Source organism: Centruroides vittatus, unplaced genomic scaffold (genome assembly GCF_030686945.1).
Source record: "Centruroides vittatus isolate TY-2023 unplaced genomic scaffold, ASM3068694v2 contig_658, whole genome shotgun sequence".
In the NCBI taxonomy this organism is placed as follows: domain Eukaryota; kingdom Metazoa; phylum Arthropoda; class Arachnida; order Scorpiones; family Buthidae; genus Centruroides; species Centruroides vittatus.
In genome coordinates, this window is record NW_027122410.1 from 273,404 (window position 1) to 294,465 (window position 21,062).

The following is a 21,062-nucleotide window of genomic DNA, read 5'->3' on the forward strand; positions in this document are numbered from 1 at the left end:
GATTTTTAAAAACAATAATAATAAAAATGGTATATATAAATTTAGTTAATAGGAAAGACGTATGGGGGAAGAAAAAAAGAAGAAAAGGCTGTACTTACAGCACGAATCCAATATGGACCACTTACCACGACTCGACCGCGTAGTACGAAGAAAAGCCGATAGAGGGAGCCTTTGGACAATCTCGTACCCGAGGGTCGGGGCTAGTGACGGACAGCGAACGGCCCCGCGCTTGCTGGAAGTGCGACACCTGCCTCGACTGTTTACGGACATGGCAACTGTATGGTGGTGCAGTAGGACAACACCGTACTGCTATCGCTGATCGAATCTCGCCCGCTACACCCTTTTTTTTTTTTAAATTTTCTCTCGCCACGCCGTTAAACATGGTTTAAAAGAAACCTCGAAGTATGTACACGTTGGATTGGTATTGTCACAATCACAGCGGTTCTTGTCGTCGCATTTTGTGATTGGTTGCTCCGCTGACAAGGTTTGAGGGTTGCGGTTTTACCGAGGCGATCAAAGGAAGGAAGGAAGGAAAGGCTTTTTGACCATCAAATGTGTATGGATGGGAAGTCAGTGGATAGCGGCGACGAAGCCGAGTGCCATTTTTGACAGGGATTTTTAACTGCATCCAAGGGTGTGCGAGTGGTCCATCGGAAGTGGAACTGTAGATGAGATGATTTTGAAGAAATCATGCCATTTGTTGGCGCTGTTTGTATGCCTATGGGCCTGCAATCCAGGTAAGTGTACTAAGTTATCGGGGATTTAAATAGGCGAGACGCCGTCGGCATAGCTGGTTTGACTGCAATCGGACGGAGGATGGACTACAGAGGGCATTAACTAGTCGAGGTGAAGGTGAGAGCGAAGTCGGACGTCAAAACGTGCCGGATATCGCTCGCAACCAGTCGATTTTTGACGTTTTTTCTTATTCGAAAACAATAGAAACGCCCACGTTACGCGATTTTACTTCACTTTCGCCCCTTCGAAACCATCGTACCACGGTCGAAGCCGGCTCGACTAACGTACGAAAAGTGTAACGTAACGAAAACGTAACCTACCCGGATGATCGAGGATGCACGTCGCTTACACTTTCTACGTATCGAGTTACTATTAAATCTCCCTTTCACCCATTTATATGCATCGCTGCCGTAAAAGACGATGGCCTTGATGCCCCGGGGCACCGGAGGCCACAGCCTGGTAACACGGTCGCGAACCTCCAACCTTAAAACCTTCGGGTTTTTCACCTTTCGTTTCCTACGTCGGCTCATTCGTTAATCGCATTCGTTTTACACTTTCGTCACTTGTTTCTCATTCATACAAGATGGCGACCTACAGGCGTGTTGGTGTGATGCGATATTTATGATGATTCCGATTGCTCGTCGCAGCCAAACAAATATTAATTAATCCTATCTGCCAAACATACCGGCTTCGTTTCGGCCAGTATTAAGGCTCAAAACTAAAATTAATATTTAAATTTCGTTATATATTTTATAAGAAACGTTAGGCAAGAGGGTCTTTTAAGCGATTATGCTAAGCTCGTTTATTATTCCGGGTTATATATATATATATATATATACATACATATATATAGTATATTGTATGGTTGCGTTCGTAATTGTTATTATAGTGAAGTAGATTTAATCAATTCTGTTGCATCAAACACTACAAAAGGTTTAAGTCGACTTACGGCTGAGGTTAGCAGTGTAGTGTTGTTGCTGGACAGACAACATTCGATCGATCACTTCTCCTCCCTCCTCTCTTTCCAAGTACCTCCTCCCATCCCATCTCCCGCTCCGAATGCTGCATCCTTCTGCAGCGGTTTTCCTGCATCGCTTTCTAGATCCGTCTACTTACCTGTATCTCCTATTGAAATTCCATCTGTTGGAAATAAAACGGCAGTTATTACAATCCCCCAAGAAACGTAAGAAAGATTTCGCTCCCCGTTCCTACACCCCCTTCTCGCGATTTCAAGCCAAAAAAGAAAGAAAGAAAAAAATGCGCCATTGTCGTAACATTTTGTTAAAGTTAATAGTTTTCAATCGCCCGTTCAAAACGCGATTTTCAGATATTTAACGAGGTTTTCAATCCCCCCCCCTTATCCGAAATTAGTTTTACAAAAATCCGCTTCGATCCGAAGTCGTCCCTCCCCCACCCTTTTTTTTTCATGTAGAAAATTTAAAAATATTTCTTTATATGTATATTTGTATCATATATTGGCTTAGGAAGAAAGAAAAAATGTATGAAGATAATCCATTTCAAAATCACATGTTTCCATTCTTTAGAAATAAATCTTTCAATTTCAACAGCTGATCTAATTCTAACTTCCAGTCTCTGTGAAATTGAGAGATTTATCGTGGAAATTTCAAAAATTGAAATTTATTATTTCACGAAATCGATTACATTTATTTATAATCGATTATTTGAATAATCGATTATAAATAAATTTATAATCGATTAATTTTCTTACATTGTTACGTATGAAACGGATTATTTTTTTTTATCAGCTGATTTTTAAGTAAATTTCATCTTTTTTTATTTATTTTTTTTACGTACAAAATAACAATTTTAAAATGAATTTTTAGGTCGAAATTTCGACAATTTTAATCTAATCAATGAAAATAAATATTATAGATTAAGGGATTTGAAAATCGCTGTATAAATGGTTAAAATATGGGCTAGGCCTGTAATTTTAGTAGCACAGTTTAAATTTTTTTAAGGATCTAATATAGCGTAAAAAATCTGTGCGTAATCAATTTTAACTTATTTTATATCGTATTTAAAAGATTATTTCCTATAGAAACATTTCGAATGGGTTCTATACTGTATTTTACATAAAATACCTTTAAAAAGACATTAATATTTTTATATAACTCAATGTGCGAATTAACAGAAGTTTCTCAAACTGAAAATACAAAAATTACTTTTATAATTTATACAGTTTATAAAATGATATTTTTGACAAGAAAAAATAATTTCAGGTGATAAAATTGATGAAAAAGAAATCTTTAAAAGAATGAAGAATATTTGTTGTTATATTTAATTTGTTTTCGCACGATTAAGCGGGGATGTGTATTTAATCTAGGCTATTCCCTCTCTAAAACAGGATAAACTTTTATATATATAAACGTTTACGGCGTATTTTCTAGCAATATCCCTCGATAAATTGCCATTCTATCCGCATCATCTCGGATAAATTGCTATTCTAAACTAACTCGTCCTTTGTGTAAAATGCTTATGAACCTAGTAAATTGAGATTCCAAATACTGTCATGCGGAAACACCTAATTTCTATTATTAAATTGGATTCGAATTACCTTAAATCAGTTAGTTAGTCGATCATCTAGTTCATGCTCTATAGCTAATTTAAAGATATATAAACATGTAATCATTTGATAGGATATAACCTATACAAAAATAATTGATGTAGTAAACATAGTATCCGATATAAATCTCAATAAATACGAAATCTGATGATTCTATTATTTATAAAGATTCGGAATAAATTTCTTTAGCCGTAATAAATATTCTATTAATATAATATTGACTTTATTTTCTTCCATTTTTATCAATGATCGACTAAGTAATTTACAATGGCTTAGATTAGTTGGTTGTAAAAATTTTTCTCTACGTTTTTACTCCTTCACAAATCGATAATTTATTGTCAAATCTTTTTGTTTCTTAAAGAACTCGTTGGGTAATTTAACTGAAAGATTAAGTACGGTGGAGAGTTTGTAAGAATTTTTCATGTTTTTAATCTATTTTAATCAGTATTCGCTGGTGGAAATCTCGATGGAAAGAAAGATGGCATTCTTTTGATGGACTCAAATGTATTGTAGAATAGGCTAAAGTTCTCTTAGTGGAATATATTCTGAGGATAACGATTCTACAGATTGGTTCTTTTGAAGTTATTGTCAGCCATTCGCTGCCTTAGAATGTGTGTACTGTCTGATCCGGATCGAGCACTTATAAAAAAAAAAAAAAGCAAAAAGAATGAAAAAGACTTTTTCGACTTTCATTTATAGAACTGCAAATTTTAAAAGTAACATATGCCGCTTAACGACAAGTTAAAATGCCCTCCTAAAATCTTCTATAAGACTAGATTTTCTTACTTCGTCCATAACAAGTTTCTTCTTCGATGCTAATTTTATACAAAAATATTTATAAAATTATCTCGTTTACTGAATTTAGCATGCGGCCTTCTTTAACTTCTATCCTTACCAGTAAAAATGAATGCTTACGATGAGTAATAAGTATTTTAAGTAGTAAACATGATCAGAATTAAATGAAGTTTTCAACATTCTTAAAGAATTTCTTACGCTCTAAGAGATTTGTTTGCTTTATCTGGATAGTCGCAACTTATTGAATCAGCCTCAAGTAGAAGGTCTGTAAACGAAATTTTAATAAGTAGAAAATTATATAACGATTTGAAGTAAATCTACTCAAATAACTTGTTTATATTTTCGTAAATCCATTAAACTAATTAAAACCTAATTAATGTTCTTACAGATTTTTATAGTGACAATTTTAAAATAAATTAAATTCTTGAGATTTTAGATTTCTCTTTAATTTATTAATTAAAATATTAATATTTTCTTTTCCCCTCCTACCCGCCATTTACTTATTAAGAAACTTTTCAAATACACTCATTTATATTAATTTTTTAACGTAAAATTTAATATTTTTTTTCTATTTTTAAGTATTAAAATGACGAAAAAAGTAAGTCGAGATTTTTTTTTTTTTAAATTAAAGTTTTGGCTGTCAAAGTATTTGATCAAAAGCCAACAAGTTAGTTAGGCTCACCTGTAAAGAGGAGATTAGAATATGACGGACGTGTCCGTCAGCTCGACTTTTATATAAAGAAACAGGGTGTTTCTATCCATATAAAGTACCTAAATAGATGATGAGATGTCTTCTGTCAACGACACCTGCCCGTATCGCTAGACTGCATAGTTGAATAGGAGTTGACGTTAGACAACTAGTGACCGCCGATGGATAAACTCTACTGAATGGATAAACGTCCACTACTTCATTATCTTCGTTCTGCATGTGATAATTCGTAGTGCAATCCACACAACCGTGTGAATTGGTAGATGACATCTGACAGAAATTCGCGATGTTTGTCTATCCTATTGATTTGCAGCCTACAACGATCGGGATGGTTACCGAGCTTTGACTAATCTACACCCCTCTTAGCGACATTCCAACGAATTTTATTCTACTAAATTCGTTCAAATCTTGCGAATAAGATGAAGATTTATCGTCTTTAATCGTTTTCCAAGCTGTAAAACTTCTATTAAATTACAAATTGATAGATTATTCGTTGATTAAAATGGTTTATTCGTTCACGTGATCGTATGCACCCCCCACCTATTAATAAAGTACGTCTCTGAAGTAATGTCGTTAAGCTTATTTACGAGTGAAATTTGTTAATTAATTTGAATTTATCGATGAGAATTCATTAATTTATTGCTAATCTCTCCAAAGATTTATCCCGAGTTACTTATCCAAATGAATTCGCATCATTTTTAAATCTTTAATAACATCAAAATGATTAGAAATTTGATTCCTATTCCTATAGGATTTTAAGTAATTAGTATTTAAAAATTCAATATTTAAATATAAAAATTCATATTTAAAATGAATCTTTATTATGCATTCAAAATTAAAAATAATAAGGATGTAAGTTCGGAGTTAAAAATGATGCGGTGGACTATTTTCGGTTAAGAATTAGCCAAATTTAATAAATTATTTTTAATTTTTAAACATTAAACACGTTAAAAATGTGTCTAAATGTAAGATTTGTTAATTAGTATTCTGTAAAAATTCAAAATACTAAATTCGTATCTAATTTTTATTGTTGAGAAGTTGGTTAAGCTTAGGTTAGATATATTTTTAAAATATTTTATTTTTAACTAAAAATATAAATAGAATTTTTTAGCAAAATTTAGCTTGGGTTCGAAATTTTTTAGGATCTAATAATTTGAAGTTAAAAGTTTTCACTCTGTTCTATTTTTAGATCTTTCTAGTGATTACTTTAGAAATGTGTTCTTCAACCGGTGAGTCGCGTATCCCAAAATTGAATTTCTTGTAAATTCTCTCTACTTTGTTAAAAAGAATTGTTAGCTAAAAATTATTGAAAAAGCAAGTTTTTAATCTAAGTTCATTAATTAGTTTATTTTAGGGCTCAATTGTATGAATTTTTTTGATATTTTAAGGTTATTTAGATCCATGATTCAAATGGGTAAGTACAAATTTCGAATTAGTAACTCGTTTACTTTATTATTAATCTATGTAAAGGATAAAATTTATTTCTCAATTATCAGAATTTAATTATAAATTGAGTTATAATTTATTATTTTCATAAAATATCTATATAATTTAATTAGGTTCTTGTTTTTTTTTTTTTTAAATTTATTTTCTTCAAAAATAAATTTAAAAACACTTTAAAAATTAATATTTAAGAATTATATTCCAGATGATACAAGAATTATAATTAAATAATAAATAGGTGGTTCTCTGCAAAATATTTAATTCAAATGAAACGGATGTAAAAATTGTCTGAACGAAGATTGGTCGAAGAAATAAAATTAGGCGGAGATAACAATTTCTCCTCCCTCTATCTATTTTCACGGCCAATTATCGTTCAGGTAATCATCTTTTCAACCAATTTTCATTAAAATATCATAGAATAATATGTTCTGTATTAAGTGAAGGACCGCCTATGTTCGTACGAACGTAATTTTATTTAATTTTCTCTACTCTGTCACTTTACAACAGTATCTATTCGTTTCTAGCACAATTTTTTAGTAATCTTTCTTCTATTTTTATAGACAGTATAAATTCTAAGGCGATATTTATTAATAATATATTTCTTTTAGGGATGGAATTGCATCAAATTCGGATGCAAATGCTCGGTAGAAAACATTAAAGAACACACTTTTGCACTTCCTTTACGTCACTCAACACCGTTCAGAGGAAACTATTACTATCTCAGGGATTAGAAATTCCCCTAAGGCCTACTACAAACTGTTACATATAAGGATATGTTAATCAGTGACGATTTTTTTAAAAATTATTTGTATTATATTAAATTTTTATTCTAAATATGATCCGCCATTTAGAAATCATTCCTTTTTTTTTATCAGAAAAGCAATTAGGTGTGACCTATGGCGTGACTTCTTTACAAAAATTGATTTTTTGAATTCTTGAAATCAAAGATCATTATGCAAATGTTAGACCTACATATAGCTTAAATTCTAAGCGATTGCTTGGATATATTAATATAAAATACGTTTTATATGATATATTATAGCTACTGTAGACATTTTTAGATCAAAGAACAACGTCCAACAAAGCATTATTAGTTTTTTTTATTATTATTAAATCTTATTTTTAAGGCTTAAAAAAAATTCATTTGAATGTTAATAATGTTTAGAATTTTTATATGATTTATTAGAAAGTTAATGTTGATAATTAAAAATTGCGTACGCTTTCATCTCTTACTAAAGATTAAATATGTTTAAATTTAATTACGTTTCGCACTGGAGAGAAAGGTTTTATTTATATATTTTTATTTTTAAATATTATAAGAAGAAAATTGAATCTCTCCTAGGAATTTTTGTTTACTTTCCACGTTAAATTTATATATTTAGCTGTATATTTTCCTATGATACTTTATCATTTTACCTTGTCTACATCTTCTAAATCTTCTTCCTTACACTATCTAAATTTATTTTAATGTTCTCGTTCGAGTTTATGTTTCGTTATTTATCGAAAGAACATTTTTTTTCCCTATTTTCTCTACGATTTTAAGGATTATTTTGCCGTGGAAATTTAAGAAAATGCAACACGAATCTGTACAGATCTCCATATTTCAACCAGAGAAATTTATAAAAATTATTGCTGTTTTCTTAACAGTTTCTTTGGTTTATAACCATTTGTTTCTTATAAAAAAACATGAAATTTTATCCGAATAATAATATATTTATAACTCTAAACTGCAAACTGTGCCGTTATCATTTATTTAAAAAAAAGGAGTAGCAGTATACGATGGAGGAACGAAAGAACTTTATCAATTGCTTAAACGTTGCTCATTTCCGATTCCTTGATATATTTTTCCCCCTTGATTTTTTCTGTTAGAAAGAGCCAGATGGTGCGCGATTTTAGCTTTAATAAATACAAAAAAAATAAAAAAAAATCCCTTTCTTTCTCCTTTAGCCAGTGCTCTGTTGATGTACAACACTCGGGTTTCAAAATAGCCCTTCAAAACATCGCTACATTGATTGACTACTCTGCATCGTCGGGTGCCCTCTGACGACGGTAGTTCGAACTAAATGCGACTGACCTAAACTGTTAAATCTACTCCTCCCCCCCTTTATAACAATTTCTTTTACGTAATAATTTAATACACCAGTCAAACCTCTTGTCTGTATTTTCAATGATCATTTTCTGCTCTTGCGCTTCACTTTTCGATGCTAAAATTTATTTTATTTATTGTTTATTCAGTTATCGTAGTTTTATACTTCGCCTCTACACTACGTTTTCCTCGATATAACGTATTTTCATCGTTCTATATATAACTTATGTATTAATTTCAATATACTTTATCCATTTTATCACTTACTAAGATGCAAGATTTTGATTATTATTATTATTTTTATTTATTTAAATAAGATTTAAATATTATCAGAAGAGTTTGAAAGGTTCTGATGAAGATTTTGAAAGCATTAAAACCTAGAATCATGAGAAAATAACAGTTAGAAGAATATAATACAGCAAATTTATATATATATATATATTTTTTTTTAGTTTTCTCCCCTTTTTTTCCCCTTCAATTTTTTGCTTATAATGTTGATGGAGATGCTGATACATACTCCTCATCTTTATACTTACAATGCAAATAAGTTTAGAGATGAAAACGTGTAAGAGCATCTTGTGATGCAGGCAAACGTAGAGAAGAGGAGCATGCATCAGAATCTTATGATACAGATAAGCAGAGCGATGAAGAGTAAACAAATTGCTTAATTTAAGACTTTTACAGCAATTTTTAAACGCTATTTCTTACTATTAAAAACCATTATACGCACACACAAACAAAAAAAAATGTATAAATAAATTTATATAAGCGATGAGCTTTACCATAAAAAAAAACATTGAAGAAAATGATTAAGGTGGTCGTTGTTTGTTCATTGAATTATTTTCCCAAATATTAAAATCGATAGATCGTAAATATGATTAGAAAAATGTCATAAACAATATCCATAGTTCACTATAATGGGTCTTTAGAGTCTTAAAATGTTAATTAAACAACCCTATCATTATTCTTGCTCATCGATTAAAGTTCTTATGTTCGTCCGATATTTTTAATGTTTAACCAATGAATTTTTCTTAAATTTTACTCTCATTTTTATAAATTAAGCACCTGAAAATTTTGTTTACCTGGAAATTTTGCCTCCAGATCATGTTTTAAATAAATTAAATCAAACTTTAATTGTCAAATATTGATGTTAATCAAGGAACATACTCTTTAACTGCTTGAATTTTTATTTTCTTCGATATAACAAAGTCGTTAGAAAAGTTACAACCCGTTATATGTAATTTAACGTTATGAAAATGGCTTTATTATTATTATTATTATTATTATTATTATTATATACGTTTAATTTTTTTTTTATTTTGAACAGCATCGATCGATATTGATCAAGTTTTTAAATGAAGTAACGATGAAAGAACTCGTGGAACTTTGGTTAAAAAAATGTACGAAAATTTGGATTTTCAGTGTTTTAAATAGCTTTAGGATGTTAATAAATCAGTTGTTTGTTATTAATTAGTAGAATTTAGTCGAATAAATAGGTTAGATGCAATATAAAATCCGTAAAATGGAGCCATTTTGGAGGATAGTTATCCACTGATGCGGCCATAAATAATTTTTAAATTTTGAAAAAGAGAAGCGAAATAGGATTTATCTTAAGAGATAATTTAGAAAAAAAGCAACCAAAAAATGCTATATTGAAGAATAAAGTAAAGTAACAGTACAAGTTAATATCGTAAACCTCATAGAACTCGACAGTATATTAAAGAAAGGAGAAAATAGCTCCAAGTTATCATCTTTAAACTGAGGCAATCCCAAAGTTTATAAATAAAATTTATTATTCAATGTAATGTGCAACATTTCACGCTTATAACGCTTTTGCGTGATTTATTCTTCGTTATAATATTGTTTCTAAAGGGACTCGAAATTTTCTTGTACATATCCATAAACACGAAGTATTGCGGGGAAGCCCGCATTACATTATTTTAAAGTTAAAATGATTGAAATTTTTTAAAGTTTGCCGAATGATTATGGGACGATTTATTAATAAACCAATTAAATTCACGTATCTAGTTATAAAAAATTAATTATAACGCTTAAATAATTGAAAATTATTTAGTTTTTTAAGTAGGAAAGTGCGTAAGAGCGCAGGAAAGGGTTCTTAATTCTTTCAAACGCCTTCTAAAAATAGTAATTTATATAATGGTGAAAAAATTTTATCTTCTGTCGGCATCGTCTTCAATCTAAGTTAAGCAAATGGCGATCCAATACATCATAAGGCAAATATCTATTCACAATTGATTGAACAAATGACTACCTACAGAAGGAGTTGGCCAATCGATACTACTTTATTAGGCTGCATGGTGACAGGCGGAGCTACCATCTATTGCGTCGATGCCCAGGAGTCGTTACAGCACCTCCTGGTGCTTAGCGAAATCAACCCTCCATGTCACAATAGTTGGTGCAACCCAACATCTATTATCGCTGCTTTGTGGTCGATGCTTCTGTCCAATCAACTCCACTCTTACTGAATATCTATTGGACAGACATTAAAAAGAACACACCACTTCTTTCCACACTACACGACATTTTTTTTCTCGCAAAATTCTCCTTTGTTACGTCGCCATTCCGGTATATGTTTTATGGAAAGATCCATGCTGTAGAGTGCCACGTAATGCGCCGTTTCTCGCGGAGGAACCTCAGAAAAACCCATTCAGAGTTAATCTATTCATAAAACTATTAAATTATCATAATTATGTACGAGTTTCGTCACGTTTCAAACGTAAATTCTATAGAAAAATAACGTTTTACGCATGAAATAACGAGATTCTGTTTCTGTTTAATTAATGAGGGACCTGAATACTTCTAAGTTTCTCTTCATTAAAAACCTTGTAAGTCTGTTTAGGAGCATCTATCATGTTGTGTATGGCGTGCAGTATGTTCTTGTGCATGTAAAATGACATTAACAGAACGACCGAACTTATTAATTATAGAAGCATAACTTTAAAACATGTTCTTCCTCGGAGATGCATTAAAGTTGTTGGAATGCCCATCCTATTTATTACATTTGTCTATCGTGCAATGGACAGTTATACATATAAATAACATTAGAAAAGGCATCGGAATATTTTTATATAATATTTGTTTCTATAGCAGAATTCTGTATAAGGTAAACTAGCTTCAAAGTCTCGAAATGCCCTATAAAATGTATGTCACTATATAAATCTATCCTCTCATTGATATCCATACACTCGCCGAACTAACTACTATAAACATTATGTACTTTTCTCATGATTTTATACGTTGTATCCATTGGTAAAACATAAAAAAAGGACATTAAGAGGAGCCAAATTCCGAGCCGCACCATTAAAAGTTTTTTTAAAGAAGCGCAAAATTCTTATTTAGATCTATCTGATCTTTATATGGCAATTTATCATATTTTATAAATGCAAATTTTAATATAAACAAATAAATTTTATTCGAACACAAAGTTTAGGATGTAAGTTTTCAGTTTAATGTGCATATTTTAATAGTAAAACGATATATAACCTTTCGGACATTTCCATGATCGAATTTTACAACGTTGTATCATACGAGATCTTGGCCTATGAGGCATTTATATGAAAAATGGTTTCTTGTTTCTATTTTAGAATTATCTTTTTTTAGAAAAATTCAAATATTGGAAACACCTTGATTTATTAAACATGATATATTTTATAGAATTACATATTTTAGACTTTAAAAACTTGAATAAAAAAAAATTACAAAGTTAACATCTGTCGTTTAGTACTTTTGTATATTTTTCTAAATTTAAATTGTATTTTTTACAAATATATTTGAAAATATTTTATCTCTCATCTTTCTTCTTGCTTTCGTGATGATAAATTATTTTTTAATTAAATAGTAAAATATTTTAAATTATATTTTCTAAACGTATCTTCCTCTTCTCTCCCTCTTCTCCTCTTCATTAAAAAAAAAGAAGAGGAAGAGGAGGAAAGAAAGAGGAAGACAATTTAAGATATTTTACTAATTAATTAAAAATTATTTAATAAAAGAAGAGGAAACTTATATTTTTTTTAAAATTATCTTCCTCTTCCTCTCCTCTCCTTCTTTCTTTTAAAGAAAAGAAGAGGGAGATGGGATGCTTTTAAAAAATATGTTTTCTCTTCTTTTTCTTAAAAGAAAATAATCATTGTTTAATTGTGTAGTAAAACATTCTTCCTTCTCTTCGTCTTTTGACCTTCTTTACGGTCTTCCTACTTTTCTTTTTCTATCCTCTTCATCATCTTCCTTTTCCCTTTCATCGAAGGGCATGATTTTTTGATAGAGTAAATAAAATATTTTACTATTTAATCAAAAATAATATACTGTTTGGCCAATGATAAAGTTACAGGAACTCGAGAAGAAATCTTATTATTATTGTTTTTTTTTTTTATCTCGAATTAATCACGAAAGAGTAACAACATTGAACGTTCTAGATGTTATCTTAACACGATATAGAAACTATGACGCCATTTACGATTATAGACTTTAATGGAAACTAACTGTTATAGTCTCTGGAATTTATTTTAACTTGAATATTTACGGACATCCTTATTAATGTTTCTAATGGACTATTTTCCGTCGTTTTATATGTAAATCCTCTCAAAGTATGAATGTATATGATCGCTTGAGAAAATTTATCGTATTTTAAATGAATTCTTATAGTCTTTTTCGTCTATACAACAGTAATTACACCATTTTTAATTGTTTTCCAGTTTAAATTTCGCATATTTTTTCATTGATTTCAATGTATAACGAGTAGAAGAAACTCACATAATTGTGCTTAAAAATTCTCTATATGTAATAGGAGGTTGAAATATTACAGATGTTACATTATCCAAACCGTAGATCGCGAGCTTAATTTTATTCTAGAAAATTAGACATTTAAACGAGAGTTTAACCATGTTCTAACTATAAAAAGAGACGGAAAACATTTTATTTTTTCAAGTGTAAAAAATTCTCTAGGAAAATTTCAATATGTGGCGTAGAGTAAATCTATTCTTAGACGTTTCGTTTACTTTTCATTTTACTTTTTTCTTTTTTTTTTTTTTTAACTTTTACTCTTTGGATTTCAATTCGCCGAAGTTCACTTGAGCAGTCAATTGACGTCCGAAGCTTACCAGGCGAGAGTAGCTATTTATCAAATGAAAAATTGAACATTTCTGCAGTTTGTTAAGAGAAACGATGCAATTTCTTCTTCCACACACCGATCGTGTTCTTCTACAATTCCCCAAGAGGAGAAAAAAAAGGGGAAAAAAAAGAGAAATATTCTTGCATATGGACGGTTGGTTGATGGTTCTTACTTCCGCCATTTATATTCTACTAGAAAACTTATGCCTTCTCCCGATTTAAGCTCGATAAATGGGAAATTTTTAAGCGTAAACATTATATCTTAATGCGTATATAATGTTGAAATACGTAAAACTTTCTCCTCTCGCTCCATCTCTTCCTCTTCATCTTCCTCCCAGGCGTTGCTTTCAATATTGTTTCTGTTGAGTTCTGACGGTTTTCGAGACAAATTTAAACGTTTCTAAACTATTTTAAGGTTATAACAGAGCTTATTATATATTTTTTGCACCGAAATTAAAGGCGGAAGTGATGCAGAGATTCGATTTCCATCGAGCCATTTAGGAGAAATCGAGATGCAACCGATCGCCTTCCGTTCGTCTCCTACGACTTCCTTTCTTAGACGATAAGGTTCTGGGTAATGTCACCACACCAATACCACCATCCAAACGATTCTATTTGCACAAGCGGACGGAAAAGATATCGATACTTCGCACTTCTATACCTTGATCATCCTCCAAGACGAAACAATTACGTTTGGCTGCTGCAAACGGCATCCCTACCACAAATATATATATATATATATATATATAAAGTAGCTAGCAACTATGCAAATTTACCTTTTTTTTCTTATTATAAATGGCGTAAGAGAAGATTCTATAAATAAAACCGAGCGTGGAAAGATAGAGAGCGTGAATTGTAAACGGACAGAAAACATCATCCACCAATACCGAAAGGGATCAACCTTAACGGTTCGATGAATAATCCATATTGTAGATCCACCCGTGCAATAATCGAGAATGTACTCGGCCGCTGACGTCACTCCGGGCCCGGATTTACGTCACAGATAGGGAAAAAACTGCACGGAAGTCGTAGGTAAGAGAGGATGAAAATGAAGAGCGAGAGGTCGTCGTTGAGAGAAATGCTGTATATTTTCTCTTTTATTTTGCTTAAATGTAAAGTAATCTATGGTTTTTAAATGTTTCTTTGTATATAATTTTATTTTATTTTTTCCAAACGTTTTGTTGTTACGCTGCTAAATCTTAATTTTGCAACGAGCCTCCGTGACCGTAACAATGTGACATTGCATGAGTCGCAAGATGGATTATATTCTGAGATTATGTTGGAAATTATGACAGATCGGAACTGTACAACTGCACGCTAAATTCGTATTTAGTTTGTTTTGATGAGAAATTTTGTAATTTTCACGAATGCTTTCACTCCACACGATTTTATCATTTTAAATTTTTGCACTCTTCCTAGAAAGAATCTACTTTAGAAATGGGTTTAAATATACTAAATAATTTTTAATCAGCATTTTTATAGCGATTTACATACATTTTTATGACAATTATTTGTTTTTTTTTACAGTTTTAATACATTTTTGAAGCGTATTCTTAATTTTTTCGCTAGTCTAAAAATGTGGAATAAACAGGATTTAAGAATTATTTCACATAAATTATTTTAAGTTTATCTTTAAAACATAGAAATTTTCCGCAATTTATATTAAATATAAAGAATAAACGATTTTAACGACTATTGGATAGAGATATGTCTAGCTTAACGATGATTAGTTAAGAAATATGGCTATCTTAACGGTGATTGGTTAAAATACGAAATTTAAAAATTTGTAAACGTATCTTCACCCATTTCCATTTCTTTAGCCAATCATTTTTAAGTATTCGTTCGAATTTCTTAAATTTGTTATCTGATATACCTTTGATGGAGACTATATAGTTTTCACGTATTACTACATATACAGTATTTACGATTCGTAGGCTTCGGCCTGTATTTTTGCATTTCAGAACCTATATTTCTATTATAATATTAATGTAAAAATATAAATAACTTATATATCGATTAATTTTTCTGTTTACTAATTTTAATATCGATTAATCTACGTTAAACGGCGGAGGATTTAGGTTACAATAGATATTACTACGCTTAATTTTCTTCAACAATCCTCAATATTTTGAGATTTTTAACAAGCATTTTCTTTTCTAGATCTCTTTTTAATGCTATTTTGTCAGTTTTATTTAATTAAATCCTTTAAAAATGCTGATATTTCTCACGTATGTAAGATGCTCATTTGGCATTTGAGTCAAGCATCTGTAGCCACCAGTTCGAATGGAACTTTACACTGCTCCTAATTCTCTTTGCTAATTCTACCCTGGAGGTTATAGAAAGAAGTGTTAGAATCGACGATTAACAGAGAGAATCGATGTTGGAAGAGAAGAATAGACTGACAATTAAGTTTCTAAGATCGACTCTATCTAAAAAGCAACATCAAAAAACACTTTCTTTTCTCTTTTTTTCCAAGAAAAACTTTCACTTTTTCCTCTTCCTACATTTAAACGTTTGATTTTTTTAAAGTAAAAACACGTAAAATATATAATTTATTCTGTATTTTTAGTGTAATTACTTTTAAAATTTCGAATCTCCCAGTCGATTTTAATATGGAAGAAAGCCGTAGAAGAGGGAGTTTAAATCAATTTTTGACGTTGTAAATGCGTTATTTTTAGTAGGTTTAAGTGGAAAAATAATAATTTATATATTATAATATCGTACACCTTAATCTAGTTTATGATTTGTTTGACGTTATAAATAACCTCACTTGAAGTTTTGGGTGAGAAATTTATCGATCATCCGGGATTGGAGAGAAGTTAACCGTAGGTGTTCTGACTTTTCATCAACAAAAAATACTACCCTGTCACTCTCAGTCAACGTGGTCGCCCCTCGGGGTCATCGGGTCACAGTCCAAGCTTTTCTTCCCATAATGCCGCAGGGTTTTTCTCCATCCCATTCCGTACAAGGAAAAGGTGGACGTTTCTTTCCCGTTATCTATCGATAATGGGCTTTTAATAAATGGAAAATCATATAGAAACGTCAAACTTTCTATAAAATTCTCTTATATATGAATAAAAATTGCGCTGCCCGTGATGTTTACTGTCGATTTTCTTTATATAAAAGGGGTGTGTGAGTTAGTTAAGCTGTGTAATTTTTAAAGTCGATATCGTTCTGCTGAATCACGTGTAATGGTGAGCTTGGCGGGAATTTTTCTACTGCACATTTATGGATGGAACGTGCCTTATAGTTTCGCACGTCAAAGTGGAATTTTGCTGTCAAGACATTCTCGAATCCCTTCACTTTAATGCGATTTTCAAAGTATCTAATGGATTCGAGATAACCGCAAATCCCATACACAATTTTAGATATTTTCTTAGACGATCCTGTAAAGAAAAAACGAAAAATCTCCCTCGCCCCTCGCCTTAGAATTCTCGAAACTCTGCTTATATTTTGATCACAGATTCAATAATAATAATAATAATAATAATAATATAAAGCGATTATCTTATCGAAAAAATACTTTTAATTTATTTCTTTTTTACCTATTCTAATCGATAGATATCGTCCCTAATTCCTAAACTAACGTGTGAGTGGAATGTTTAGACACAACAAAAAACAGGCAAACTCCTCACCTATTAACTAATTTTAATCGTGTTTGAGGTATTGTTTATAGAAGCTAACATCCCCCACAATCTAGTAAGTTCCTAACTTTATCAAAATTTAATAACCCGTTTTTTAAAACAGTGATTAAAAGATGTCTTCCTCCCTTCTTCCTCTACTCAAAATAAACTTTTTTTTTTTTTTTTTTTATTAAGAATTGTCAGTTTGAAGACGTGACACGCACTTAATGAAGGACTTTTTATAAATTTTCATACTTTAATCTACCTTTGTCTTAGAGTGAGGAAAGATCATTAAGTGGAGTGGGAAAATGTTAATTGTCAGAAAGGTGCTGAATGTGGAATGAATTCATCCTTTAAAAAAAAAAACAACGAAAAAGATAGAAAAAATTTTGTTTAATTCGTAAAAAATTCGTATAATCTGATACATTTCCATTGTTTTCTACCTAGAAAAATGTATTTGTGTGTGTAATTCTTGATAAAATATTGCACAAACTCTTACAATTTCCCAATAGTAATAAGGTTTGGAATAAAGATAACAATATTTATTCTCGGTTTATGATTTATTGCAAATTATTGTTAAAATTCTAAAGCAGTTTTTCACCTTCTAAAAAAATAAAGAGAAATTCAAAACAAGTAAAACAACTAATCCATCATTTATTTTAAAATTAGTTTACTCGTTGTTCCCCCCTCCAAAATTCTACTACAGATCTAATAAAGTTTGGATTTATTATGCATGAAATTTACATACAACTGAATATTTTTTTATTGTAATTTTGTCATTTTTTTGAAATTTTAACTGTCTAATATTTAAAATAATATAAAAATTAGTTTATTTTTTATAATTTCGTTAAAATTATAAGCTGTTTAAACAAGTTACGAAGTCGAATTTCTTTGCACGCATCATCAGTTTACTGTCTTTTTTGTTTTTTTTTTAATTTTATAATTATCTGAACAATTTCTTAATGTGTTTCATTTATTTTTAAAGATGTTTACTTTAATAATTATTTAATTAATAAGCAATCGAAGCTTAAATTTCACGCAAGATACATTATTATTTAGGACAGTTTTGTTGGAACGATACAGCAATAGTCCATATACTAATTTGAATCTAAGCCAAAAAAAATTCTTGTTTTATTTTTTGGATAAAAAAAATGCTTTTTATACGGTGGACCTTAAACTTTATAAAATTTATTAACGTTAAGATATTTCTTTTATAGTTTTCCACTTGATTAATAATATATATAAAAGAATTTCGACTCGATCCTTTTTATATTTTCTAAGCTCCGGAGAGTGTTGAAGATCATCAGTTTATCCCTAGGATCATCGCTTTATCCACAAATTTTGTAGCTCATCAGTTTTTCCATTCGAAAAACTGATTCTAAAAAAGCTAATTTTATCAAAAAAAAATCACAATTTGGAGAAATTTAATGAGAAAAATGGAGTAGAAGACACGCGAGCGGTTGCTAATCATCGAATTTCTTGCTGTTTTTTAGCGAACAAGGCGGTTGATCGGGGACGAAAGGGCCCATTTATCGTCAGTGTGTGCCCAAGGCATACCAAACGATCTTTGTCGACCCCCCAGTTTGCTGCACGTGTCGACTGCAGATAGAAGTCCGCTGCAACATGATGGATGAGTTGGCGATAGAGCAGAAGGAAGATCGGGGAAAAAAAAGAAGAACAGATACATAAAACGAATCATCTGGATGTAACATATGATGACCACTAGTGTATGAGTCAACTATCTTCCTTCGTATCTGACTCCATTTATGATAATTTTCATAAAGAAAATGTTCAAAATATCGATAGATTCTCCAACGAAACAAAGATGGAGTTAACTTGTTTTTACATTATTTTTATATAAAATTATATTACTTAATTCATAATTATGAGTGTTTATGCATAAAAGAACATGGCAGAAAATTTTTAATACAAAAAATTTGCATGAATATTCGCATTTAATGCTTCGAAAACGTAGCAAATATGCTCATTCAACTAACTCTTAGCAAGTAAAATTCGCTAAATTAACGACGACCTTATGGTAATTTTATAAACTTATGCATCCTAAATTAGGCATAGATTATAAATATATAATTTCTTATTAAATATTTTTATGGTAGATACTTATTATTTAGATATTCAACGATCTTTTCATTCAGTTCATACACACAGAGAGAGAAAGAAAGAGAGAGAGAGAGGGGTAAGCCTATAAAAGAACAGTTCGATTCCTTTATAAAATGGGGTGGGTAAAGTTAGATGATTGTCTCCATGGTAACATTATGATTACACGAAAGCCTCATAAATTTTCTTTCTTTTTTTTTTATTCGTTCCTTTTCACTCCACCCCTACATGTCATTATGAAGTCGATCTTATGCTATGGACAAATTAAAGCCACAATCTATTGGATAAAACCAAAGCATTATCTTATTGGAAATATATTAAAGGAAGTGCTATTGGTTCAAATTTCTTGCCACGTCGCCAGCTAAAAAATCTAGTTGCTTTTTTTGATGAGGGAGAATAAAAAAAATTACATTTTCATACAGGAAACACGATACAAAACATTGAATGGCACTTTCCCAGTTTGATGGCTGTTAATACGTACTTTATGTAAAGAATTTTGCCTGATTGTCGCTTATATATTTTGCTATTAAGTTAAATTCGTGATATATTTTTATATAAAGTACTGTACATAAAATTTATAATTTAGTAATCCGAACCACACATCTGCTGAACGTAATCATAATGGATGGTTGCAACAACGTGTGGTGAGAAGTGGAAAAAATTTATATTTGTACAAACATATGTATTAAAAAAAAACTAGAGATATTATTTATTTAAAATGCTAAACATCCGTACATTTTAGTAGTAAATTAATTGTTTTTTAATTTAATTTTACTACGAGCGAAGTCATTTTTCATTTCGTTTGTCATCAATCATATGCAACTCTTTCTGGACAGCCTCCTTAGTTTATTTCTTTATAAACATTCTAAAAAATATTAAATATATCTAGAAAATAAGCGGTATTTATCATACGAACAATAATTTTGTAGATAATAAAATATATAAGAATTTTAAAGGGATGCTATTAACGCTCTAATCACTCAAAAAACTGTCCCCTTGCCAATTTTCAGCATCCAAAAAGACCGCTTTTTTATATAAAATAAAAGTTAATTTAATAAAAATCACGGTTAGAGAAGGTGATTTAGTTAGCTAAATCGATAAATTTTCGATAAAACTATACATATGTATGTATATATTAGCTCTACACCCTCCCAGTTAGTGCAGAAGTAATTATATAAATTGAACGTATACGTGATTAAATAACACACACATATATATATATATAATTTTTTTGGATTAAAGACACTTCTATAGACCCATCTGCTTATTCACATGCTGCAATATTCTTCTTTTTTCACATGAAAAAAAAAATTCTTTCTAGTCATATTGTGCGGCATTGCGCCAGACCATCGTGTACGATTCGCTAAAGTTCATCTCACATGCGGACACAAATATCCTTCCTGTAGATACATAAACCGAAACATCATTGCTTCTATAAATAGTAACATACTAAAATTAACTCTCTATATTCTTCTACATCAGTATAATATGGTGATTATGGAGAAATCGTTCGTTTCCCCCCCCTCTCTATGGTTTGCTTTATACGGATCCATTCACATTCTTGTTTGTCGTGTCCTTCTTCTTCTTCTTTTTTTCTAAAGTTGAAGCTTTCTACGACGAAGAAATGATATTTTACTTACTTTTTTTGATGTTTAAGAGTATTTTTTTTCTTTATTTTTCTCTCTCTTTCTGCATATATTTCTTATGTAAAACTAGATAAATTGATCCTTCTAATTCGTATGTAGTCACGCATCGAGAAATTTCCGAGTTTCGTATAAATCTAAACTGAAAAATTCGATTTTTTTTTTCCTACTAAAATCGGCTTATATATATTTTTTTCTA

The 21,062-nt window shown here is 30.5% G+C and overlaps 2 protein-coding genes across 17 annotated transcripts in view; one reads left to right on the forward strand and one right to left on the reverse strand.

Moving 5' to 3' along the window:
• Positions 1–243, reverse strand: part of RpL40 (ribosomal protein L40) — a 43,859-nt gene extending 43,616 nt beyond the window's left edge. Inside the window, exon 1 of one of the 2 annotated variants that reach the window (XM_067276081.1) lies at positions 126–243. The gene's annotated coding sequence lies outside the window, so the exon portion shown is untranslated. Of the gene's footprint in view, positions 1–98 lie in introns of both variants that reach the window. The other variant, XM_067276080.1, reaches the window with a different exon arrangement.
• LOC136980013 (protein turtle-like) overlaps positions 226–21,062 on the forward strand; it is a 339,436-nt gene continuing 318,599 nt past the window's right edge. For 4 of the 15 annotated variants that reach the window (XM_067276040.1, XM_067276043.1, XM_067276041.1 and 1 more), the window contains exon 1: positions 227–737. In XM_067276040.1, the coding sequence (XP_067132141.1) occupies positions 674–737 (64 nt within the window). In that variant the 5' untranslated portion in view covers positions 227–673. Of the gene's footprint in view, positions 738–21,062 lie in introns of all 15 variants that reach the window. The other 11 variants (XM_067276046.1, XM_067276047.1, XM_067276057.1 and 8 more) reach the window with 6 other exon arrangements.